Raw genomic sequence first — 17,661 nt, forward strand, 5'->3', positions numbered from 1 at the left:
TGATAATATTTGTTCTTCTGGAGAAAGTCTTATTTGTTTTATTTGGGCTAGAATAAAAGCAGTTTTTAATTGTTTAAACAGCATTTTAAGCTCAATATTATTCGCCCCTTTAAGCTATATTTGTTTTGGATAGTCTACAGAACAAACCATCGTTATACAATAACTTGCCTAATTACCCTAACCTGCCTAGTTACCCTAATTACCCTAGTGAAGCCTTTACATGTCACTTTAAGCTGTATAGAAGTGTCTTGAAGAATATCTAGTCTAATATTATTTACTGTCATCATGACAAAGAGGAAATAAATCAGTTATTAGAGATGAGTTATTAACACTATTATGTGCAGAAATGTGCTGGAGAAATCTGCTCTCCGCTACACAGAAAATAAGGGAAAAAATGAACAGGGGGCGAATAATTCAGACTTCAACTGTACATATATATATATATATATATATATATATATATATATATATATATATGTGTGTGTGTGTGAGTGTGATATCTGCATTTTCTAATAGGACACATCCTGAGGGGGTTAAGATAGTGCTGGATGTGTATTGATTGTTTTGGCTAGGCCCAGTGAATAGAAAAGTCTCACTTTTGGACAATTTACCTCACAGGACAACTTTTCTCATCCTAAAGTCTATTTAAACCCCATTATTGATCATTTATCGTTATTGTTTCATGTGTAATGTGTCTTTTTCATTTCTACATTTATTTTAATTCCTCAATGCTTGGAGAATTATATCTCTACTCTTGTGTTAATGGTTTTAACAGCTAATTAAGCTTGAGTGTTTGCTGATAGTCTCACCGGTTGCATTTCTCTCCACTTTATTAGCAGTAGAGGGCTTGTGAAGTGCTGTAGCGGCCTCTGAAACCACAGTCCCGTCCACCTGGTCAAGCCAGGGACAGAAGTCGTCGCAGAAGCCGATTGTGTCGAGCCACAAACCTGCCTCCGCTTTCTCCATTCCACCACACACAGATGCTGTTGCTGCCATCGCGTGGTCAAACACAGGCATCGTGTTTTCACTCATAAATTGTTCTACTTCACTCGTAAAAGTGCTGTAAGTCGACAGATAATTAGTAAATCGATCCATTTACTCAAACTCTGTAAACGCGCTCAAATGACAATCCTTTCACTAGCTTGATAATCACTGAACTGGAGAGTGGTTAGCCGCGTGACGTCACTTATGGAATTTTTGGAATGGCGTCTCTAGCCGCGTTTATTTTCAAAAGTTCAGATTCTTCAGAACAGCACAGAAATGAGTGAATATTACCGAGCCAGCACTGATTTCATATCTGAAACCGGGCCGTAATCAATACACAACAGCTCCTGTCAGAGTCTGCCTCAGAAATAACAGCTCGTCAATGTCAAAATGTCAGCCAATCAAATCAAACAGGGCGGGCTTTACAGTTCGCGGAGAATATTTCAAAATTAATTTCCCAAAATACTAAATTAATACTCGAGTACAAATGATCAAATTCACTAATCACTATGCTCTGGACTGAGTTTTCTGTGTCAGATTACTGTATTGACACTTTATAAAGGACTGAATACTAAATAGCTGATAATATACGTTACTCTTCTGTCTTTTTGCATATAAAAAATAACTTTTAAGGCTGAAAATAAACTTTAAGAGCTCTTTAAAAATGTCCAGAGCTGATTGTTTTAGATTACCCCATTTGGGTTGGTGAATGTAACATTTAGACTACCTAATAATTAACACAAATCACAATAAATGTTATAATTGGGGGGAAATGAAGAAAACCACTGATTAATCTGAGTGAACACAGCAAATTGACAGTTTATTAAAGGAAAAGTCACATAGTTAAAGGTTCATTATTAGTGAGAATTGTATTAAAGTGTGATCAAATTATTGCTTGTTAATTAGTAAACATGGATCATAATGTACATCATGTTACATAAACCTGTATAATAAATACACTCATATTGAAGAGGTTTAATTGTTTCAAGGCATTAAAATAAGCCATCTGCTTATAAAAAATAAACTTTTCATTGAAAAATCACCAAAAGTCTGACCTAAAGGTTTCTGCATACTGTTTTAGATTTTAGAAATAAAATTCTGCCATCTGAGAGGAAAAAAAATCAGCAATTTACATACATAATTTATTATTTACTTCACATTTCTTTTGGACAGATTCATCTAAAACAAAATTCCCATTCATTTTCAATGTGGGGTCAGCAACTACAGTAAGATCAGCTTTAAACATGTTCGATCAACAATCCGTCTCTCAATGACTTTCAAATCCAAGCTTATTTAATATGAGATGTGTTGATCTGAGATGCTGTACAATTGACACACAAAGCACAATTGAGTTTGTATTTATTCCTTTTCACCACACATTTTAAAGGATTTTCACAATACCTTTAAAGGTTTTTGAGTCAGACAGCTCCAACTTATTAATAACAATAACACAACTCATATCTTTCAAAATACCTGATTTATTACACCTGAAGATGAAACAAACGAATCACAATATTTATAATACATCACAATAGTCAGCGCTGAGAAGGCAAATGCTTTAGGTGTTAATTTAAATATGAATAATACACACACACACACTGTTGTGATGAGTCAGAAGGCATTGAATCCATTTGCAAGCTTTATTAAAAGCACACATACAAACAAACACAAAGGGCAATCCAGGAGACAGAACGTGGGACAGGCAAAAGTTCAAAGGCAGGCAGATATCTTACTGGTCAGAATAACAGGCTGGAGATCAGGGGCAGGCAGATGTCTTTCGTAATCGTAGAACAAGCACAGGGTCAGAAACACAGATCAGTCCGAAGCAGGGAGTATGGAACGCTCAGAAATGACAGCCAGGCAAATCAAGACTTCGCAAAGACCCAGAGCGTGAGTGTGGTATATATACACGAGAGCTGATGAGTTGCACCTGGACCGCAATCAGTGCCAGGTAGCAGGGCTTATGGGAGTTTGAGTCCGTGAGTCGAATTAGAATTCTGGCGATGGCTCCCTCTGGTGGTGCACAAGAGGATTGGCATCGCCCTCATTTACAACAGAACCCCCCTCCTGCGAGCGGCTCCTGAAGCGAGAAGGCACCTGACGCCGGGGTCTACCGCGCTGTCGGGGGGCTGGTTTCTCTGGGAACCTCTGATGAAACTCTTCCGTGAGAGTTGGGTCTAGGATATCCCTAGCATTCACCCAGGACCGTTCCTCTGGACCATACCCTTCCCAGTCCACCAGATATTGGAGGGCGCCACCCCGACGTCGAGAGTCCAGCACTTCTCGAACGAGATAGGCTTCCTCGCCCTCGATCATGACAGGTGAGGGGGTCCTGGTTTTCGATTCCTCCTCAGCCGCCTCCTCTCGTGGACCACCAGCGGGTTTGAGTAATGACATGTGAAAAGTAGGAGAAATACGATAATGATTAGGCAAGGCTAAGCGGAAAGACACTGGAGTGATCTGGCGTAAAATTTTGAATGGCCCTACATACCTGGGACTGAGTTTGCGGCAGGGTAATCTCAGACGAAGGTCTCGTGTCGACAACCACACCCACTGCCCTGGTTGATACGTGGGTCCCTGGCGTCGATGACGGTTCGCCTGAATCTCTCTCCTCCGAACTGCCCTCATGAGATGTCTGTAAGCCTGATTCCAAACATCCTCACTCCGTTGCAGCCAATCCGTGACAGCAGGTAACTCAGTGGGTTCTCCGGACCATGGAAACAGAGGTGGTTGGTAGCCAAGAATACATTTAAATGGCGTAATACCCGTAGCTGGCTTTATTAATGAATTTTGTGCATATTCTGCCCACATTAGATATCGGCTCCAGTCGTGCTGTTGTTGATGACAGTAGGAACGTAGAAATCTGATGACTTCTTGATTCATTCGTTCAGTTTGACCGTTGGATTGAGGATGGTACCCTGAGGTGAGACTAACATTAATATTTAGATTTTTACAGAGAGCGGACCATACCCGGGAAGTGAATTGGGATCCTCTGTCTGAGACGATATCATCAGGTAAGCCAAACATTCGAAATACATGATTGCACAGGGCTTCTGCGGTTTCAAAGGCAGAAGGCAATTTGGGCAATGGTATTAGGCGACAAGCCTTGGAGAAACGATCAACCACCGTGAGAATGACTGTGTTGTTCTGGGAAACAGGAAGATCCGTGATAAAGTCCACCGCTATATGGGACCAGGGTCGTTGAGGAACAGGTAGCGGTTGTAATAAGCCAGCAGGGGTTTGGTGAGATGCCTTCGTTGTTTGGCAAATTTTACATTTCTGAACATAATTAATCACATCCTTCGTGAGAGACGACCACCAGAAACGAGCTTTGACTAACTCCAATGTTGCAGTGATGCCTGGATGCCCCGAGCTGGGAGTGTCATGAACATGGGTCAGTAATCGGGTACGTATGTTATTGGGTACAAAAATTAGGTGATTCGGACAGTCTACTGGAGGGTTGTTTTCTCAGTTAGCCTCTTGGATCTCGGTAAGTATGTCCCACTGTACTGGAGCCACTAATAAGTTTGTGGGAAGAATGGTTTCATCACTAATTGTGGGTTTATCCTCTGATAGCCTGGATAGTGCATCTGCCTTACCATTTTTACTCCCTGGTCTATAGGTGACAATGAAGTTGAATCTGGTGAAGAACAAAGCCCAACGAGCTTGTCTGGGATTTAGACGTTTGGCTGAGCGGAGATATTCCAGATTCTTGTGATCAGTTAAGATGGTGAATTGTTGACTAGCTCCCTCCAGCCAGTGTCTCCATTCTTCCAGGGCTAATTTCATTGCCAGTAATTCGCGATTTCCCACATCATAATTTCGTTCTGCGCTGGTCAATTTACGGGAGAAGAAGGCACATGGATACATTTTGGATGGCTGACCCTGACGTTGGGATAACACCGCCCCGAATCTGTGTTGGATGCATCCACTTCCACAATGAAAGGTAGGTCTGGGTTGGGATGACGGAGAATAGGAACTGTGGTGAATTGAATCTTCAGATCACTAAATGCTTGGCGTGCTTCAGAGGACCAGGTTAGTTTGTGGGAGCTTCGTTTGGTCATGGCTGTTAACGGTGCGGCTATTGAACTAAAGCCTCTGATAAACCGTCTATAGAAGTTGGCAAAACCTAGAAATCGCTGCAACTCCTTGAGATTCTGGGGTAACGGCCATTGTTGAACTGCCTGTACTTTCGTGTCATCCATAGTAACCCCTTCTGCACTGATGACGTATCCCAAAAAGGCGATCTGTGTCTGGTGAAACTCACACTTCTCTAATTTGGCGTACAGACGATGTTGAATCATGCGTTGCAACACCATACGTACATGTTCAACATGTTCCTCCATCGTGTTTGAATATATCAGGATATCGTCAATGTAAATGATAACCCAGCGATCCAGCATATCCCGAAAGACATCATTCATAAAGGATTGGAACACGGACGGACAGTTTGACAGGCCGAAGGGCATTACCGTGTACTCGTAGTGCCCCCTAGTGGTGGAAAACGCGGTCTTCCACTCGTCACCGGCACGGATTCTGACCAGGTTGTATGCACTGCGAAGGTCAAGCTTGGTATAATATCTAGCCTTTCTTAATTGTTCCAGGGCAGGAGGTACGAGGGGTAATGGATAGCGGAATTTTACGGTGATTTCATTGAGCCCTCGGTAATCAATACAGGGACGTAAACTGCCATCTTTCTTCTTTACAAAGAAGAATCCAGCTGAAGCAGGAGATGTAGAAGGTCGAATGAAACCTTTGGCCAATTCCTCGTCGATATATTCAGACATTGCCTTGTGCTCAGGTTGTGACAGAGGAAATATTCGACCCGTTGGAGGACTGGAGCCTGGAATTAATTCAATAGCACAATCGCTTGGTCGATGTGGGGGATGTTGAGTAGCTTTTTGTTTGCTAAAAGCTTCATGTAAGTCATGGTACTCAATGGGGATTCATTCATCAACGAGTTCAGGTAACATATTGGTGATTCGCAATGGAATCTTGTGAATGGGCTGGATGCACTGTTTCATGCATGACTCACTCCACTGCAATATCTGTCCGTCCCTCCAGGAGATATGAGGATCATGTTGTCGTAACCATGGCAGTCCCAATACCAGTGGATGATTAACTGAATCAATAATGTAGAATTGCATTTCTTCAATGTGTAGAACACCAACTTGTAACTGTAGCTTATTCGTAATCATACGGATGCGTCCTTCACCCACAGGACGACCGTCTAATGCTTCTACTGCAAGACAGGAATCATATGAGCTGAGAGATAGTTCGTGATTTAAAGCAAATTTCTTAGATATAAAGTTTCCGGCAGACCCAGAGTCAACAAGAGCCGTGGTATTAATCATTCTTTTATCAAATTTAATAATGACAGGAATCAGTACACTGAAAAGTGCTGGAACATGGGAAGGACTCACCGATTGAACTGGGGTATGAGGTCGTACACTGCAGGTGGATTTCCTGTGCCCTGATTGGCCGCAGTACAGGCATAGATGATTTTGCAATCAGTGCATTCTTTCCTCATGGGTAAGACGGGTGAAACCCAATTGCATGGTTCATCAGGGGGCGTGTCGCCTGAAACGTGGAGCTGTGTGCGAGGGTTTCTACGGCTGCGAATCAGATGATCAAGACGGATGGTAAGTTCAATGAGTTCGTTCAATTTCTTTCCTTCGTCACGGCAAGCCAATTCAGATTGTAGAGTGGTAGTCAGACCCCGTCTGAATAGTGTCTTCAGTGTGTCCTCAACCCAGTTAGTTTGAGCAGCGAGAGTGCGAAATGATAAGGCGTATTCTGCAGCGGTGTTACGCCCCTGGGTAAGAGAAAGTAACTGCTCACCGGGGCTTCTCCCCTCTGCTGGGTGTTCAAACACTTCCCGAAACTGCTTGAGAAAATCTTCAAATGTGGGGTAGTTACATTCCTCCTCCTTCCATATCGCTGTAGCCCATTCCAGCGCTTTCCCCGTTAACAGATTGCATACAAAAGCTACCCGACTAGAATCAGTGGGATATAATGCAGGTTGTTGGTTAACAAATAGTTTGCATTGTAATAGAAAGCCTTTGCAGCGAGAAGGTGAACCATCAAACTTTTCAGGAAAAGCTAATCGGGGACTTACGGTAGCCGGAGTACTGGAGACATGCGTTGGACGAGGAGCTGTAATGGTAGCAGGCGGGGTAACTGCAGGATTCGGATGGCGGAGTTGTTGCATAGCTCTCACCAGTTCCTCCGTGAGAGAAGTTAGATGGGTGAGTTGTTGATGATGGGTGGCTAACTGAGTGGCTTGAGCGGAAAGTTCAGTAGAAACTTGTGCTAAAGCTGCTGGATTCTGTAGTGGCGAAGTCTTCTGTTGTGATGAGTCAGAAAGCATTGAATCTATTTGCAAGCTTTATTAAAAGCACACATACAAACAAACACAAAGGGCAATCCAGGAGACAGAACGTGGGACAGGCAAAAGTTCAAAGGCAGGCAGAATAACAGGTCAGACTGGTCAGAATAACAGGCTGGAGATCAGGGGCAGGCAGATGTCTTTCGTAATCGTAGAACAAGCACAGGGTCAGAAACACAGATCAGTCCGAAGCAGGGAGTATGGAACGCTCAGAAATGACAGCCAGGCAAATCAAGACTTCGCAAAGACCCAGAGCGTGAGTGTGGTATATATACACGAGAGCTGATGAGTTGCACCTGGACTGCAATCAGTGCCAGGTAGCAGGGCTTATGGGAGTTTGAGTCCGTGAGTCGAATTAGAATTCTGGCAATGGCTCCCTCTGGTAGTGCACAAGAGGATTGGCATCGCCCTTATTTACAACACACACACACACACACACACATACACACACACACACACACACACACACACACACACATAGCTATATATATATATATATATATATATATATATATATATATATATATATATATAAAGCTATTTTTTTTAAATGTCAGATTTTGTTGACAAATATCAAGCGTAATTTGTCCACCATTTAATAAAAGAAATCCAACAAACTCAATATTTATTGAATTATTTAAGTCCTCACAGAGGAATTATGTGGCAGCAGTGTGTGAATATCAGTCACTGGTGATTATAACTCCAGCAGGTCATTTTGAAAAAGGCTCTAAGGTCAAGTATAGGAGCGGTACTAACAGTGTACATATATATGTGTGCATATATACTGCTTATGATCGCAAGAAGTGAAGAGTGTTGTACACAGTATGGTGTCCCCTTCACGTTTACTGGGACATCAGGACTCACACAATCTCTCTAACAGCACTTCCACCAGCAACACTGACCATCCATACTGACCAGCCCTGCTTAGCTTCAGAGAGTCTTGTGCTGCAGGGTAAGATTGCTGTGGTGGTTGGTTGACAGTGCGAAGTGAAGATCGCTGTGTGTGTCTCTGTTTGACATTTACATGTTTTACATACATTTTTCTGAATTGATATACATGCGAGGGTGACATGGTGGCGCAGTGGGTAGTGCTGTCGGCTCATAGCAAGAAGGTTGCTGGTTCGAGTCCTGGCTGGGTCAGTTGTCATTTCTTGTTGACGTGGGTCTCTGGATGCAGCCTTTATGATGCAAGCTGAGACTGCATCACTCAGAGATGCAACGTCAGACACAGTGCACTCAAATAGAGCTAGTGACATCATTGTAAGGGGTGGGGTTAGGTGAGCGCATTATAAAGCATTAGATGCAGCTCACATTGCACTGCACCAGGTCTGCATCCCGGTTTCCCCCACAGTCCAAACACATGCGCTATAGGGGAACTGAATAACTGCCACAGTGAATTACGCTACATGAATGGACCAAGTCTGGCTTCCATACAAGAGGCAAACATGGACCATATCTGGACCGAGTCTCAGCCAGGTTAATAACCCATAACTGGGCCTGAACTGGGCCAGATATGTTGGTGTGTTGCGACTGCAATGTTTTTATAAACCCATGAAGCATTTCGCATTACGGCTGAGCTTTTTCTTGAAGCCACCTGATTGACGGAATTTTTTCTTTACTCAAAAATAATTTAAATGTGTTTTAAAAGTGGGTCAAGATAGACCAAACTTACATGGCCCACATATACATTTAAACATCTGGGCCAAATACTACATTTGATATCTGGCCCAAGTTCTGTGTGCCGCCTGTAAGACGGTGCCACCTCAGCTAATCCTGGGCCATGTTGGCCCACATGCTGCATGCCAGTGCTGGACGAATGCCTGCTGTGCCAGCTTTATACCAAATCTGGGCCAGAATTCTTTGCTACCCGGGAATATTAACTTTGATCTAAACCATACCGGTCATCTGCTGCATAAAATATGTGCAGGATAAGTTGGTGGTTCATTCCGCTGTGGCGAACTCTGTGAAATCAGAATTATTCGCCCGCCTGTCAATTGTTGTTTTCTTTTTAAAATATTTCCCAAAGGATGTTTAACAGAGTCAGGCATTTTCACAACAAACTCTTCATGTACTCTCAATATACAAGACTATATTTAGAATAACAAAGTGCTTAAATGATTCAAAATGAGAATAAAACAGAACTGACAGCAAACTCACCGTTATCCAGCTCATACTCAGAGGCTCCAGGGAAATATTAGCAGTGTTTAGGAGACAATATCTGCATGAGGGACCACTTAAAGGGAGCGTTCACCCAGAAATAGAAATTCTGTGGTCATTTTCTTCTGTTGAACACAAAGGAAGATGAACTGAAGAATGTTGCAAACGCGTGACCACTGACATCCATAGTAGAATAAACAAATACTGTGGAAGTCAAAGGCTATTCTTCAAAATATCCACTTTTGTGTTCAACAACAAACTCAAGCTAGTTTTGAACAAGTCTGGAATGAGTAAATAATGGCAAACCTTTCATTTGTGGAAATACAATCAACTTTATTCAGAGCAAAATTCACACTGCCTCTGTAATGCTAATACTGCAGGATATCGATGGTAAGATCATCTGAAGAGGATGTGTTGTTTCTCCAGAGATTATGAGGATGATGATTAAATAAATCCACCATGAAAAGGCCCTCCACCACCACCTTACTCCTCCTAGATCTTTTCTGATATCAGTAATTCTGAGATCTCCCTCATCCACAAAGTCCAGAAAAATACCAGAATTGTTTTCTTGTGGCAGTTTCTGGACTTTGTTTCTGAGCAACTTGGGGCTGTTGCTGTCCATGAAGGATGAGGGAGCTCTCTGATTTCATCTAAAAATATCTTCATTTGTGTTCAGGGGATTTATTTGCCAGATTAGTAATGCTTGCTCATTTCAGCCTAGGGCTGTCCAAACATAACATTACAAATATAGAAGTCTACAATTACTTTAGGGTCAGTGTTAGTAATGCACACATCCACCCACAACACAAACTGAAGAAAACAAGGCCCTCCACCACCCCCTACTCCTCCTAGATCATTTCTGATATCAGTAATTCTGAAATCTGAGATCTCCCTCATCCTCAAAGTCCAGAAAAATACACAAAAAAGATTTTCCGGCAGTTTCTGGACTTTGTTTCTGAGCAACTTGGGGCTGTTGCTGTCCATGAAGGATGAGGGAGCTCTCTGATTTCATCTAAAGTTCTCTTCATTTGTGTTCAGGGGATTTATTTGCCAGATTAGTAATGCTTGCTCATTTTTTAACAGTTTTGTAATTCATTATTGTTTTAAACCTTCTGCTTATCATATAAACCTGACCCAATGCTTTGTTCTGGTGCTGGTGTTTCTTCATCCTCATCCTCTAGAGGAACAACACGTCCTCCTCAAAATGCACTCAGATTTAACCATCCACATCCTCAGAGTCCATCACGGGTTTCCATTTCTGCCTGCACAGAAGAGGCAGTTTCCTGGCACTGATGACGACGCTGATCCTGCAGTGTTTGGGTCTCAGGACAGACTCTGGATCAGGCTCTGGTTCTGGATCAGTTAGATGTGGGTTCTTCTTGGCTTCTTTATGACGTTTGTGTTGGTTTTTATGAGTTTTTTTATAGAAATGTTTTGTTAATTTTCTGCAGAAGACCTTGCTGCTTTCTGTGTGAAGTCCATACAGAGAAAAACACAAGAGGAAATATAAAAACATGTCTGGCATTTGTCTAGCGCATATTTATATGACATGAGAAGCATCCCAGCGGGCACCTTGATGACAAAACTACATCAGAAACAGCATAAAAATGCAGATCGATTTATGTCAGCTGATTAACTTGACGTGTTTTTGACGCCAGTGTTAGATTTCAATTTGATGTCGTTTAGACGTCAAGCTAGTTTACATGCATTGTAGAGATATTTGTAATTTGTACTTGAAGCTTTCAGATGAATAAAACATTTCTTATAATACTTTATGTGTCTTTATTTTAGTGGTCAAAAGGACATCAGTGTGTAGATGTCAGGTAGACGTCAAGGTTCTGACATCAAATTGATCAGGGTTTTGGACATGCTTTCTTATGTTGTTTTGACATCAAAGTGAGATCCTAAACCTGGTAAATGTAGTTCCCTTCAGGCTGTGTTGTGTTTACCTTCATCTGTATCGTGTCTCGTCTTCATTCTACGCTCTCTTCATCCAGTCGTGTTGTAAGAACTGATCAAGCGTCATGTTTTGTCTCAGACACTTTGTGATCAGATCTCGGCAGTCTGTACAAGGGGAAAGAAGGTTAATACACTGCTTATAAGACTACATCTTACTTATAAGACTGTATAATATTCACTAAAGCTGACATTTATCAAGATACCTTCTGAAATGTGGGATTAAAAGACTAACAATGACAAGGGCTGTATCCTAAACCGCCCCCTATACCCTTAATAGTGCAGTATTTGCCAAGATGTGCATAAATCTTCAGAATGTGCATAAAAATGTAGGTTTAACTTAAAAAATGAAGGTTATGGAAACACAGCTAGTGTCTGTTCACTCACCTCTCATTAAGCTGGGTGGAAGCGAAATCTTGCCCTTGACTTTAACATCGAAGTAGTTGACCAAGTCTCCGGTCATCATGTAATGCAGCAGGCAGCCTATAGCCCAGGCGCTAGATAAGACTGCTTTATCGTAGTTGTGTGCTTCCACTTTGTAAGCGCAGCCGAAGTCGATCAGCTTGATCTGGAAAGTCTTCTTGTTGACCAGGATGTTGTCAGAATGCAGGTCGTTGTGCACGATTCCTTTGTCGATGCAATGCTGGACTGCCAGGACTATTTGTTGCACCAGGCATCGTGCCACAGGTTCGGCCAGCTTGCCCTTCTTGCTTACAAAGTCAGTCAGGACTACACAAGGCTTGGGGTACTCCAGGACCATTGAAATGCATTTAGGTTCATTAAACCACTCGTACATTTCGATCACGTATTTGCACAATGGCGGACGCTTCAGCATGAGCATGATCTCCACTTCTTTAAAAGGTTTGGTAGCTAAACCAGGCTGTGAGAAAGAGAGAACAGGGGTTAGTAGATGCAGATCTGAAGGAAGACTTCATTTAAAAGAGTAGTTCACGCAAAATAAATGTTTTCAGATTTCAGAAAAGCTTTATGCTCTTAATGCTCTAATAGCAATATATTTTGCAGAAGATTTTTCCGATATCGTGCGGCCCTAGTTCAACTGTAATCAAACGAAGCTCCAAGAACACTTTTGTGCACCAAAACACTGTAAAATGGCTGTGTGTGTGTTTGTCTTCTGCATCAGATCAGGGTTTGTGTTTACTGTGGTCAATGCAACTCTTGCCTGTTGCTCTACTGACTCTAATGGCTATACGCCATGCTGACCATAGTGTTGACCATAGTGAACACACTCTGAGCTGATGCCAACAAGAATACAAGAATTTGTTTGGTGTACAAAAGTGTTCTTGGAGCTTCGTTTGATTACAGTTGAACTACTGGAGATAACTGTTTTGACAATGTTTCTGGTATTTTTCTAACATTTTGAGTCCCTTGTTGTCTATGAAGGATGAGGGAGCTCTCAGATTTCATCTAACACATCTTCATTTGTGTTCTGGTTATGAACGGAGGTCTCGGGGATGAGGGATTAATAACAGAATTTCCATTTCTGGTAAACTAATGTTTAAATGCATGCTACGTTGCTTTAGTATTTCTGTATTACAGCCACAAACTACAGTAACTGTTCACATTAATCAGATTTCACCACAATATCTGGGCATAAAGGTCAATTTTACAGTAGTTTAGCGATGAAGAACTGCAAAATGACTTTCCTCAACTGGACCATGAGTGAAATGTTCATGCAGATTCACATGACTGGATTTGGCCTTTTGAAATTCAACTACGCAACAGTAAATGTGTCCAAACCATCAACGAATTAAACACAGAGTGATTGTTTTCCAACTTACTACATGGGTGGCATCGTTTCCCTTCTCAATCTGCTTGATGGCAACCTGCAAAGAGGAAATGCAATTATTCTTTTGCTCCCACATATTCTTCATCAACACAGATGCTCAATTAGACAATTAAAGACAGCAAAATGTGTAGTAAGAGAGTTTTACCTTCATGCAATCAGATTTACGGAGCGCTTTTTGCACTGTGCCGAAGGCCCCGCTTCCCAGAATAGCTCCCAGCTTGTAGAAACTTCCCAAAGGTCCTGAAAAAGAAGAGTTTAAGAGCTTTCAGGTCCATCATACTGATATTGTCTTACACTAACAAATATATGTTGTACTAGCAAATATTATAGTACTGACGCCTACCATCAGAGGCTCCTAACGCCGAGATCTGGAGCCCCGAAGGTCCAGGGACAGGCTCTTCATCCGAATCTGGCTCTTTATCTGGATCTGGCTCTTCATCCGAATCTGGCTCTTCATCCTGATCTGGCTCTTTATCCGGATCTGGCTCTTTATCTGGATCTGGCTCTTTATCCGGATCTGGCTCTCGATCTGGGTCCGGCTCTTGATCTGGATCTGGCTCTTCACCCGGATCTGGCTCTCGATCTGGATCTTCACCCGGATCTGGCTCTTGATCTGGATCTGAATCTCCACCCGGATCTGGCTCTTCACCCGGATCTGGCTCTTGATCTGGATCAGACTCTGGATCCGGCTCTGGGTCTTCATCATACTCTTGATCTGGATCTGGCTCTCGATCTGGCTCTTGATCTGGCTCTTGATCTGGCTCTTGATCTGGCTCTCGATCTGGCTCTTGATCTGGCTCTTGATCTGGCTCTGGATCTGGATCTGGATCTGGACCCAGCTCATGATCTGGATTGTGCTCTGAATCAGGATCTGGCTCTTGATCTGGATTTGGCTCTTGATCTGGATTGAACTCTGTATCCGGCTCTTGATCTGGATCAGAATCAGGCTCCCCTTTGTTCCGTCTTCTGCGGAGGAAAGGCTTCTTCATGAGCTTCCACACCCTCCTGAAGAAAGCCTGGATTTTGTTCCTCCTGCTGCCTTGTGTTTGGATTTCTGAAATAAAGGAAAAGAACAAAGAAAAGATCAGAGACGTGACGGTCAGTGATTGTGTTCGCTATTAAGAATATATAAATGTAAAACAGGAAAAATATAAAACATTAAATACATTATTTTAATTTCACAGGACCTTTAAGGAGTAGAAATCAGGCCTGTGAGAATAGTTGCTTCATGTCTATAATAAGTGCATTAAACTATCATATTGTGTTGTTGATCTGATGATGTTCAGGTTTGATTTTGCCCTCTGTCTGCAACTTTTGAGCTGCTGATTTTCTCATGATTTGTACTAAGAGCAGCTGAATGTCTGTCATTTCTTTTGTGTGTGTGCAGACGGTCTCACTGGTTGTGTTTTCCTCCACATTGTTATCAGGAGAGGACTCATACGGTGCTGTACTGTCATCAGAATGCATTGACCAGTCCTCTTCCAGCCACGGACAGAAGTCGCTGCAGAAGCTGATGATCTCCAAAAGTGAGCCTGCATGACAAAACCAGTCTTAATGGTCAATAATCAGAAACGGAGATTAATGCAAACACTTTACTGGACTCATCATGATACTGTCTCATAAATATGGATGAGAGTTTATGCATGCTTATGACTGTCAACTATTACAACAGTCACCTGTGTGCCTTTGTTACCTGTATTACTGTAACTTGACATAAACAAATACATCATAACCTGTTATTGTCAGGAAAATTTACCAAGACAACATAACATGTCATAAATCTGTCATCAACATGATTGGCATGAGGCCGTTCTATTTTAAAATCACATTATTTCTCATTTTGTTTCATATATAACGTGTCTAATTTCATTTATACATTTATTTTAATCCTCCAATACACTCATAGATCTCCTCACCCAGTTTATAAAATGGTTTAAATGTAAGAAAGCTTACCTGTTGTGTTTTTCTCAAGTGCTGTACCGGCATCGGAAACCACAGTCCAGTCCTCCTCGTCCAGCCAGGGACAGAAGTTACTGCAGAAGCTGATGGTCTCCAAAAATGACCCTGGACACCAAAATCAGTCATAATGGTCAGTTTATTAATAATAAAATATATGAATGAAAATCTTCATGGATCAAAGTCTGTGTAAAACCCATTATTGATCATTTCTCATTTGTGTTTAAGAGTGTTTTAGTCATTTAAGTCTAGTGGCTGCTGACAGACTCACCGGTTGTGTTTTTCTCCACATTATTATCAGTAGCGGGTTCACCGGCATCCGAAACCACAGTCCAGTCCTCCTCGTCCAGCCAGGAACAGAAGTTACTGCAGAAGCTGATGGTCTCCAAAAATGAACCTGGACACCAAAATCAGTCATGAGGGTCGATTTTCAGAAACTTTCTGAACTATTCATAACAAAACTTCTCCATGGAAAATGATGAACTATTCCTTAATGCACTGAAGATTGCTGCACGAACAGAAAATCATCCATTTTAACTCATACAATGAATTTCTGGCGTTCTAAAACATTTATTCCTAAATTATATATATATATATATATATATATATATATATATATATATATATATATATATATATATATATATATATATATATATATATATAGTTCACAGTGTGTCTGATAATGTTTGATAATATTTGTTCTTCTGGAGAAAGTCTTATTTGTTTTATTTGGGCTAGAATAAAAGCAGTTTTTAATTGTTTAAACAGCATTTTAAGCTCAATATTATTCGCCCCTTTAAGCTATATTTGTTTTGGATAGTCTACAGAACAAACCATCGTTATACAATAACTTGCCTAATTACCCTAACCTGCCTAGTTACCCTAATTACCCTAGTGAAGCCTTTACATGTCACTTTAAGCTGTATAGAAGTGTCTTGAAGAATATCTAGTCTAATATTATTTACTGTCATCATGACAAAGAGGAAATAAATCAGTTATTAGAGATGAGTTATTAACACTATTATGTGCAGAAATGTGCTGGAGAAATCTGCTCTCCGCTGCACAGAAAATAAGGGAAAAAATGAATAGGGGGGCGAATAATTCAGACTTCAACTGTACATATATATATATATATATGTGTGTGTGTGTGTGAGTGTGATATCTGCATTCTCTAATAGGACACATCCTGAGGGGGTTAAGATAGTGCTGGATGTGTATTGATTGTTTTGGCTAGGCCCAGTGAATAGAAAAGTCTCACTTTTGGACAATTTACCTCACAGGACAACTTTTCTCATCCTAAAGTCTATTTAAACCCCATTATTGATCATTTATCGTTATTGTTTCATGTGTAATGTGTCTTTTTCATTTCTACATTTATTTTAATCCCTCAATGCTTGGAGAATTATATCTCTACTCTTGTTTTTAATGGTTTTAACAGCTAATTAAGCTTGAGTGTTTGCTGATAGTCTCACCGGTTGCATTTCTCTCCACTTTATTAGCAGTAGAGGGCTTGTGAAGTGCTGTAGCGGCCTCTGAAACCACAGTCCCGTCCACCTGGTCAAGCCAGGGACAGAAGTCGTCGCAGAAGCCGATTGTGTCGAGCCACAAACCTGCCTCCGCTTTCTCCATTCCACCACACACAGATGCTGTTGCTGCCATCGCGTGGTCAAACACAGGCATCGTGTTTTCACTCATAAATTGTTCTACTTCACTCGTAAAAGTGCTGTAAGTCGACAGATAATTAGTAAATCGATCCATTTACTCAAACTCTGTAAACGCGCTCAAATGACAATCCTTTCACTAGCTTGATAATCACTGAACTGGAGAGTGGTTAGCCGCGTGACGTCACTTATGGAATTTTTGGAATGGCGTCTCTAGCCGCGTTTATTTTCAAAAGTTCAGATTCTTCAGAACAGCACAGAAATGAGTGAATATTACCGAGCCAGCACTGATTTCATATCTGAAACCGGGCCGTAATCAATACACAACAGCTCCTGTCAGAGTCTGCCTCAGAAATAACAGCTCGTCAATGTCAAAATGTCAGCCAATCAAATCAAACAGGGCGGGCTTTACAGTTCGCGGAGAATATTTCAAAATTAATTTCCCAAAATACTAAATTAATACTCGAGTACAAATGATCAAATTCACTAATCACTATGCTCTGGACTGAGTTTTCTGTGTCAGATTACTGTATTGACACTTTATAAAGGACTGAATACTAAATAGCTGATAATATACGTTACTCTTCTGTCTTTTTGCATATAAAAATAACTTTTAAGGCTGAAAATAAACTTTAAGAGCTCTTTAAAAATGTCCAGAGCTGATTGTTTTAGATTACCCCATTTGGGTTGGTGAATGTAACATTTAGACTACCTAATAATTAACACAAATCACAATAAATGTTATAATT

General features: G+C 41.3%; 1 protein-coding gene across 1 annotated transcript; it reads right to left on the bottom strand.

Moving 5' to 3' along the window:
* Positions 1-9,839: 9,839 nt before the first annotated feature.
* Positions 9,840-17,262, bottom strand: LOC147843138 (uncharacterized). The gene is made up of 10 exons (XM_087261655.1): positions 16,724-17,262; positions 15,520-15,645; positions 15,246-15,356; positions 14,690-14,824; positions 13,636-14,346; positions 13,438-13,532; positions 13,285-13,329; positions 11,873-12,365; positions 11,479-11,593; positions 9,840-10,996 (listed from the first exon to the last, which is right to left on the bottom strand). Exons 1-9 carry the CDS (start codon positions 17,007-17,009, stop codon positions 11,508-11,510), a joined length of 2,088 nt encoding a protein of 695 aa, XP_087117781.1. The 5' UTR covers positions 17,010-17,262; the 3' UTR covers positions 9,840-10,996; positions 11,479-11,507.
* Positions 17,263-17,661: the final 399 nt, after the last annotated feature.

The sequence above is a fragment of the Danio rerio genome, chromosome 7 (genome assembly GCF_052040795.2).
Source record: "Danio rerio strain M-AB ecotype USA chromosome 7, GRCz13ab, whole genome shotgun sequence".
Classification (NCBI taxonomy): domain Eukaryota; kingdom Metazoa; phylum Chordata; class Actinopteri; order Cypriniformes; family Danionidae; genus Danio; species Danio rerio.

What these genes read in the sequence shown, in the direction of transcription:
- LOC147843138 (XM_087261655.1), bottom strand. Translation starts at nt 17,009, where the DNA reads ATGGATCGATTTACTAATTATCTGTCGACTTACAGCACTTTTACGAGT. An exon ending in ACTTGAGAAAAACACAACAG is followed by an intron (nt 14,825 to 15,245) that starts GTAAGCTTTCTT and finishes TTTGTCATGCAG; the next exon opens with GCTCACTTTTGGAGATCATC. An exon ending in TGTGGAGGAAAACACAACCA is followed by an intron (nt 14,347 to 14,689) that starts GTGAGACCGTCT and finishes CCTTTATTTCAG; the next exon opens with AAATCCAAACACAAGGCAGC.